The sequence below is a fragment of the Spermophilus citellus genome, assembly GCF_964194105.1.
Source record: "Spermophilus citellus genome assembly, chromosome: 2".
Taxonomy (NCBI): domain Eukaryota; kingdom Metazoa; phylum Chordata; class Mammalia; order Rodentia; family Sciuridae; genus Spermophilus; species Spermophilus citellus.
This window is the reverse complement of record NC_138183.1, coordinates 200733978-200743582: the sequence shown is the minus strand read 5'-3', so window position 1 is coordinate 200743582 and position 9605 is coordinate 200733978. Positions and strand designations below refer to the sequence as shown.

Sequence of the window (9605 nt, the reverse complement as noted above, 5' to 3'; positions counted from 1 at the left end):
TACTTTGTAAATAAAAATTCCCTGGAAATATGCAGGTAGGGTTTTTGGGCAAATATAAGAAAAGTCAAGTACAAGATCATAAAATGAAATGGATAAAATATAAAAAAATGGTGTATTGTAATAGAAATTCAGCCTTCAGAGGATCCTCATTTATGAAGAGTCTCACAGCATACTGAGCCTGCTGTACTGATTTCATTGCTCACGTCCTTCCTTTCAAAAGAGGATCCTGGTCAAAAGTCCCAAATCCCAGTGGGCACACACACTGTGTCTCCTGGGAAGAGGAATTCCCACTTGAGGAATTCAATTCTTTTTCCTTTGTCTCTACATGCTACCCCTTCAGTTTCCATCTGTCAGTCACAGTTTCCATCTGTCAGTCACAGTTTCTGAGGGCCCAGGGTCCTGCGGACAACCCGCCTCAGTGCAGACTTCACTTCGTTATTCCTTAAGCTGTAGATGATAGGGTTCAGCATGGGAGTCACCACTGTGTAGGAAAGTGACAGCAGCTTCTTGTTCTCAGGAGAGGCGTTAGATCGGGGTCGGAAGTACGTGAGGATTGCAGTGCTGTAGAAGAGGGAGACAACCAGCAGGTGGGAGGAGCAGGTGGAGAAGGCCTTGCGTTTTCCCTCAGCTGAGGGCATCCTAAAGATGGTGGAGAGGATGCGAACATAGGACCCCAGGATCAGCAAGAAAGGGAAGAGGATGAACAGGACAGTGGCTGTCAGGGCCTCCAGTTCAAACAGAGAGGTATCAGCACAGACCAGGGCAATGACAGGAGGGCTGTCACAGAAGAAGTGGTTGACTCTGTTGGGACCACAAAAGGGGAAACTGAAAATCCATGTGGTTTGGACAGTGGCCACTGGAAACCCTGAGAACCAAGAGGCAGCTGCCAACTGGGCACAGGACCTACGGCTCATGATGACTGGGTAGCGCAAGGGGTCACAGATGGCCACATAACGGTCATATGCCATTGTGGCCAGGAGACAGCACTCAGCAGCCCCAAAGAAGAAGAAGAAATACATCTGAGTAGCACAGCCAAGGAAGGAGATGGTTGTGTCTTGGATGATCAGGGTTCCCAGCATCTTGGGCACAATGACCAAGTTGAAACCTATCTCCAGGAAGGATAAGTTTCTGAGGAAGAAGTACATAGGACTTTGCAGGGCAGAGTCAGCTGTAGTGACCAGGATTATGAGGACATTGCCCATTAGAGTAATCAAGTAAATGGCCAAAAACAGGAGAAACAGTAGAGCCTGTAGCTCAGAGGAAAGGGTTGAGAAGCTCACAAGAACAAACTCACTGACCGTTGTCCAATTTCCCCACATCATTCTCCTGCCCAAGATTTCACTGGGCATTTAAACTCTAGAGAGGAAGAATTTTCCATGTTATTTTTACCCTGGTATACTATAAAAAAGGGAAGCTCCTGTGTCCTCATTCTCTGCATTTCATGCTATAGTTGTTGGAGATCAAATATCTGTTCTCTCCAATATGTAAAAAAGAAAATTTGATCATTGGAATTACACATTTTTGGTAGAATTTCAATTTTTTTCAGACTTAATGAGATGCACTATGCATAGCTACACATGACTTTTTTTTTTTCAAATCGAGAATGTCCAAAGTCCCAGCTTCACACTATGTTCCTATTTCTATCTCTATTTGACAGCAGTGTTAAGAAAGCTCAGATAAGTGTTTCTGAAGAAAGGAGACTTGATGCATAATGAAAGGTGGTGAGATCAGTCAGGACATCTTTTCTGCAAAGCAAAAGGGTGGGAAGGAGAAAATCAATAAATATGAACAGATATTATCAAATGATATCTAAAGAGGAGAGCTGAATAGGTCCAACTGAGGAGGCCCATACTTGGGAATACTTCACTATGTTGTAGGAACTTCCATTATTAAGCTCAGAAAATTTCAGTCTAAACAGAAAGACATAGAAATGGGTTTATATTTATCTCTGGGCTTAATGCTCTCCATGTGGCTGTATGTGGTCCAAGGGAACACAGACAGGAGACAGTGCCAGAACCATGGACCAAACCTAGATGTGTTGAGTATGAAGCTTTTCATCTACTACTCTTGATTAATTTGTGTCTTGATTCTCAAGAAAATCTGAGGTTCATATTTTATATGTAAGTAAAGTCCAACTCAAATATGCTAATGTGGCTAATAAGATAAAATCCTATGAAAAAGAAATGGAAGATTTTGTTATTGTATTAATAACTAAGTTTCAACATTGGGATCCTGAAAACTTGAATGGGGGAATAAATCTAAAAGCATTTAGCATGTTATAAGATGCATTCAAAATGTTCAATAAATGCTAACCATTATTATTGTTACTATCATGATGATGATAAGGCTGACTCTCCTTTCTTTTTTTCTGCTTCTTTTTTGGTACTAGGGGATTGAACCAGAAGTACTTTATCATTGAGATATGTCCCTAGCCTTTTGTTATTTTTAAGACAGTATCTCACTAATTTGCTTAGGGCTTGGCTAAATTGCTGGGATCATAGGCATACACCTCCATGCCCAGCTGAATCTACTTTCTAAAACCTACTTCTTTTCCAAACAGTAGCTCAAACAGCCTGAAAGCCCTGCTATTCAATCCTTAAGATGAGATATTAATTACTTAATAAATATTGATTAGCCTGGTGTGGTGGCACATGCCTGTAATCCCAGAGGCTCAGGAGACTAAGGCAGAAGGATTGCAAATTCAAAGCCAGCTTCAGCAATGGGAAGGCTCCTAGCAACTCAGTGAAACCCTGTTTCTAAATAAAATACAAAATAGGGCTTGGGATGTGGCTCAGTGGTTGAGTACCCCTGAGTTCAACCCTTAATACTACTACTACTACTACTACTACTACTACTACTAATAATAATAATAATAATAATAAATATTATCTTCTGTAAGCCAGGTCCTGCTCTAGATACTGAAGATGATAATAAACAAAAATCTCTGCTCCATAGAACTCACTTTCTCATAGGAAAGATAGGTTATAAACAAATGATTTTAGGAGAACATAAAGTATGTTAGATGGTATTCAGAGCAGCAGAGAAGAAAAAAGTAGAGAATATGGGCATTTGGGATGTGGAAAGCGTCAGGGAAGGTTTCACTGAGTGAATAATATTGTGTAAAGTCCTGAGTAGAAGCAAGAAATGGAGTATGGGTAAAGCATAAAGGAGGGAGGGAAAGAGAAAAAAAAGAGAAAATTGTTTTTAAAATATTTTGCTGATTCCTTTTTACTTGTAAAAGCTTAACCATGTTATCACTTCTTTTATAAAAACTTCTTTGATGCTTCATCTATTTTCATAGTAAGAATGAACATCTGTGACAATGAAAATAAATATCACATTCTATTCTAAGCATTTTGAAGATATTATTTAATTTTCATGACATCTTAAAAATGCTGATACTATTTATTAGGCAAACTTTACAATAAAGCAATCTGAAGCACAGAAAAATAGAGTAATAAATTTCTAAGGGTAAGTAGCCAGGAAGTGAGGGCATTAGGACCCAGATGGTCTGACTCCATGTCATGAATTTAATCATCAGTTGACACTTTCACTCATTTTTTCAGAATAGCAATAAGTCTGAGTCCATTTCCGAGGTCAAACTAGAGCATTTGGCATAGGGTGGCAGTATAAGAGCAAAGGAAGACCAATTCGAAAGATGGGGGAGAACTCCAATATAGAAGAGACACTGGAGAAGTGGAATACCATTTCCATTGCCCTTATTTTAGAATAATCATTACTTTATGACTATTTTATACTCTAGATAGTATGTTTCTTGAGAATAGAAATTGTGTAATTCACATTTTTACCCCAGTGCCCAGAAAGGCAGATGCTCAGTGTATTGTTACTGAATGAATTAATGGAAAATTAAGAAAATATGGAAAATAATCAGGGAAACATCTACGTAGATATAAGGTAAGTACAGTACATACATTCTAAGAAATTTAGACATAAACACAAAAGAATATTATATAGTATCATAAAATTAGCAAAGATATAAAGAATGATAAGAGAGACAAATCCTATTCATTCTCTTTTCCCAGCTTCCAGTCACCTACAAAGCTGATGTCACACCAGAATGCTTTTTGTTTCCTGCACACACACAAAAAGAAATTTTTACCCCATTTTTGCATTTGTGCACATTGCTGTCTTAGAATCTTCTTCATAAGTACACATAATTTTCTGCTCACCTCATGAATCTCATCACTTCCTCTGTGAGGTTTCCCTGCTCAACCCCACCCCCCACCTCCACTCCTGGAAGAATCAAGGAATTATTTCTTTTACTTTCTCAATATTTTGTGAAAATCTCAATTAGAGAACTTTTATAATTATGTATGTGTATATCTATGTTTTCTTAATTGTCAACACCATGAGGACAAATGAATCCACTGGTATCTTTTGCATCTAGCAGAGGACTTAACTCCAACTGCTCAATATTTAATATAGACTAAGATTCAATTATTTTAAAAGTAGTTTGATGCCACCGTTGTTTCTTTAGTTGAGCCACTCAGGTCAGATTGCAGTGTTTTTGTTGTTTGTTTTTATAGGTGCTATTTTAGGTTTTGTCTTCCAAGGTAAATTTATTTTGTTTAAAATTTTTGTTATGTTCTGAAAAAATATTTTTAAAACTTTATTATAACAGCTTGGCATCACTTAGCATGCCATGGATGTCCACTTCCCTCAAATATTGAATCAAAATATTTCACAGGACAGAGTCAAGATCTTGAGACCTATCAGCTAAGTCATATTCCAAAATGGGTTCACACCAATTTTTACCTCTTGGGCAAAACCATCTACCTTTTTATTTTTTTTAAGAGAGAGAGGAGAGAGAGAGAGAGAGAGAGAGAGAGAGAGAGAGAGAGAGAGAGAGAGAGAGAAAGAGAGAGAGAGAGAATTTTTTAATATATTTTTTCAGTTTTCAGTGGACATAACATCTTTATTTTATTTGTTTGTGGTGCTGAGGATCAAACCCAGCGCCCCGCGCATGCTATGCGGGCGTGTTACTGCTTGAGCCACATCCCCAGCCCCCATCTACCTTTTTATACCAGCAAACTTAAATCATTTTAGACACAGGTTGGGTATAAAAAATACAATTAGATATTCTAACACCTGAAACATCTATAATGTACAATGACAATCTCATGAAAAAATTCACCAAGTGACTGAAATGCAGATAAACCATAAGCACTGAGATCTAATATCAGGTTCCTCCAGAGGCCTTTTGGTCATCCCCTTCTCCCACATGGCTATAATTAATCACTCTGTACTCTGTTGTTCATAGCATTTTAAAACACCTTTATCACAATGGTTTAGCATCATAATTATATTTACGAATGTGTCTTACTCCTTGGAAACACAAATCATTATGGTATCCATGTTACATTGCCTAGAACCTGGTAACTAATAACAAATTCTTGTAGGATTACAATTAACTTTTTAAATTTTTTGGTACTGGGGATTGAACCAAGGTGTGCTTAACCACTGAGCAACATCCCAATTCTTTTTATTTTTTTCAGTTTGAGATAGGGTCTCACTAAGTTGCTTGGGGCCTTGCTAAGTTGTTGGAGCTGCCTGGGATTTGCTATCCTCTGATCTCAGCCTCCTAAATTGCTGGGATTATAAACCTGTGCCACTACACCCAGCTTAACTTTTATTTTAATGATATTATTTACTTGGTCTATCTATTTTTGCTATTTGTAAAAATAATTATGATATAAATATTGTTATAAAGGTATTTTAAAATGGTATGATGAACATAGGACACAGTAGTTAATTATACCCATGTGAGGGATGGGGATGACCAAAAAGACCCTTGGAGGAAACTGACATTAGATCTCAGTGTTGATATGGTTTATCTGTATTTCACTAAGGCATTTGGTGAATTTTTTTCATGAGATTGTTGTTGCCACATAAAAATGTTTTAAAATGTTAAGGTTCTTTGTCATGAAATTTCTTAGTGAATTCATGATGGGCTAAAGTGATCACTATTTTTTAAATGTTTATTAAAAACAACCCTTTAAACAATGTTTTAAATTATTGTCTGACAAGAAAGATGGAAATAAATGTAGAATTGTACATTATTCGAACTTAAATTATTATTGTCATAATTATTATTTTGATGTTTCTATACTTCATAAAGATTCTAAATCAAACCTTCTGATAAAGTGGTATTGGATAAATATAAAACAAAGTAATAAAAGTATAGCATAGACCTATGACAGTTGAAAGTGAAAAAAACTGCAAGCACAACAGAATTTAAGAATATTTTAAGGATAGGCAACAAAATGAATCTAGTTAGACATTGGCCAACATATTACAAAAGGCTTGGAAGACAAAAAGCAGATCGAAAATCCAGAAAGTATCAGAGTATCACTGTCATTGTACAATCAGCTAATAAAGTTGAGGGAACTTTCATATGACTAATAAAAGTTTTCTGATTTTCCAAGCAGGGGTGTGATATTTTACAGGGAATGGTAATTCTTAAATTCAGCGAGGATTTGAACTTAAGGAAGAGGCAGGGTCTCAGAAATCCACTTGCCTGGCCTTTGCTTTTCTCCTTTGCCATGAAATAGCCCCTCCTGTATCTTATGAAGGCCTATCAACTGTAAGAAACATAATGTGAAACCTGATTCAAGGCTTTGCATTTGTCTCCTTTCCATTGAACGTTCTCAGTGCAGCACAATTCAGGTACTGTTCTTAGTTCTGGTGCAGCATAGAGCTTTTGATAATTGTGATTGTGACTGTAGCCATCAGAGAGGGAGAGGGAATGCTAGGGAAAGGGAAGATTACTGGGAAAAAGTTGAGGTCGTCCAGTCAGCTGCATCTCTGTCCAGAGTGTCCCCTTCTAGGCATAATATCTGGGGATTCTGTGTTTTGTTCCAATAAAGAAGATCTAGATAATCTATTTAAGAGAACTCTTTGAAACTATTGCATAAACAATCGTTTGAGACCACATAGCTATAATGGCAAGGACTCTGGTATCATGAGTTCAGAGCTCAAGTTCTGGATGTTAGTTTTTTAAGCTGCGAGACACTTTACTTTTCTGAGTTATGGTTTTCCTCAATTGTAAATACCCTCCCTAACTGACAGGGTGATTTATGAGAGTGAATGAGGTAAAATATATGCAAACACTTTGAGCTTTCCAAAGCATAGCATAAATATATAATCATTGGTTCTATCCTTCCCCAGCTTCCCTGATTTGTTAAGTCCTGTAAAACTCCATGTCCTTTGCATGAAATCTCTAATGCCATTCCATGTCTCTCAGAAATGTGTCAGAGAGAATATATTTTTGGTGGTGAGCCATTCTCTTTACAAGAAATTTCAAGTCTATACCCCTTTACTCACCTCCTGCAAGTGACGTCTATGTAAATTCCAGAGAAGCCCTGGTCTGTGTCAGTCACTCTAAAGCAGCCTTGGAAAATTTCTGAATGAGTGACTCCAGGGGAGTCCTAAATTATGGCTTTTCTGTACAAGCAAGGCATTCCAGAGAAGTCCTTGATTCTGTGTTTGTCAGTCATTCCAGAGACCCTCTGGGTTCTGCTCATCTCAGTCCACATTGCTGGTGGATTCTGAGTTGTGCCTTTATCACATTCTCCAAAAAGCTTTGTCCCAAGGCTATGCCAGTCACCCCAAGTAAATCCTGGGCTGTTGCTGGTCTAGTCTCTATAAAGAAGCTCTGAGCTGTGCAGCATTCATCACTCCAGAGATGATCTGAGTTAGGCCTGAGTCAACTACTCTAGAGGATTCCAGCCTGGGTCTCAGGACTATTTCATTCCCTGCTGTTTACTATAGGGAAGTGATTCCCCCAATATTTCTTCTTCCTCAGGTGGAATCATAGATTTAATTTCTGACAGTGTGAGTTTTGGAGAATTCCCAGGAGTGCCAAAATTCATGAAGATTCTGCATTCCTATAATTGGAAGGAGGTCTTTATTTCAGCTCCAACTTTCCCGGTAGATGTGAAGCTTTTGAAGTAGTTGTTTGATTGTATGTTGCTTACTGAAAACAAAGGGACAAAACTCAGTGGTCTTTTTACCCTCCAGGGTGTGGACTCCAGAGAGAATAAAAGAGCCTGCCAGTATTCTTTTATATATCTCCCTTACTTTTTTTAAAAAAATTATTTATTTATTTATTTTGCATTACAATTCTTAATACACCATTATATAATAATTTATCACATCTCTTATTATATATAAGGTATGTTGATACCAAATATCTCCCTTACTTTTTGATCCTCATTGGCTGGTTCTAAGGAATGTTTCTGACCTTAATGCTGGAGGAGATGTTTTTAGGCATAAGAAAGACAATTAACCATTGTTTAAACCAAGTGAAAATATTAACAAAGACAATAATCAGGTGGGGAGGTTATTAACTCTAGGTTAAGATGAGGGAAGAAAGTCTTATTGTAATCCCAACCCTCCTGGAATAGGAATTGAAGCCAAGAGAGTAAGATGTGGTCAGTGTTTAGGACACAATTTCCTCCAGAAGATAAGGGGTTCATTCGTAGCCTCAAGTGGATATCTGAACATTTCTCACAATGCTTTTGAAGTAGTTGTATGATTGTATGTTGCTTACTGAAAGCAGTAACCAACATTTGACTTGTTCATTTTTACTTGATTGTTATTGAGCACGTTGCCTAAATATATGTGCTTTAAAATGTCCACAAGTCACATTCAACATAATTTTTGTCTCACTCCCATCTAAAAAGTTTGAGATATTTTGTTTTGATTAAGATGGCAATTTCAAATTATGCCTTGTTCTATAGGATACTCCACATTCTCAACACAAGCAATAATAGAGAGGTGGCTCTATGGGTGAAAAAGAATAGCTATTTATTGTTTCCTCTGGTAGTTTTTTCTTTGTCTAGTATATACTCCAAATCCTTGTTAGATCCCATGCTTAGTTGAGATTGCATCTAACTACAACAAGTAGATACAGCTCCCTTATCTCTCCCTATCATTCTTCCTCACATCCTTTTCTTCTCCCTCAGTCTCACTCTAGAATTTGCAAGAGAAGCAATTTTAACATGGGTTCCAATGGCAAAAAAAAAAAAAAAAAAAAAAGCAAAGAGCCACTTTGAATGTTTTTCCTTTATTAAAAAAAAATTTCACTGGGTGTCTAACATGTACCAGGCACTAAGAATTTAGTAGTAAATGCCCCTTGCCTAATGAATATAAAGTTTAAAAATAAAAAACAAACATCAAAGCATCATATTAAAATTACATCATATTCAAATTACAACTGCAATGAACATGTAACTTGAAGAAAAGCGTATAGCTGCAAAAATATCAGCACTATGTTCCTTTACCCAGGACATATATCTGGACATGAGGGACTTAGATAATGATGTTATTATGAATAGCAACCTCAAAGGTTCAGACGTGTTTGGATGGCCAAGATAGAAGGCTTAAGAGGTAAATCAGTAATTATGAGGTTACTTTCTGAGTCCTAGCAATCTCAAAGAGGGGTACTATTTAAATGAGAGATAAGAACTATTGCTGCCCTATATTATGATGTGCCATTTTTTAGTCTGTTGGGAAAAAGAAAGATGCCTTGAAAACGATGTATTCAATATATGTTAGACTGTATTGTTTCTGATGATTAATTC

General features: G+C 37.1%; 1 protein-coding gene across 1 annotated transcript; it reads right to left on the bottom strand.

Moving 5' to 3' along the window:
- Window positions 1-374: 374 nt before the first annotated feature.
- On the bottom strand, window positions 375-1349 carry OR10A4 (olfactory receptor family 10 subfamily A member 4; the record flags this gene model as incomplete). The annotated part of the gene is made up of 1 exon (XM_081272672.1): window positions 375-1349. The coding sequence occupies one exon, from the start codon at window positions 1347-1349 to the stop codon at window positions 375-377; it is 975 nt and encodes a 324-aa protein (XP_081128798.1).
- Window positions 1350-9605: the final 8256 nt, after the last annotated feature.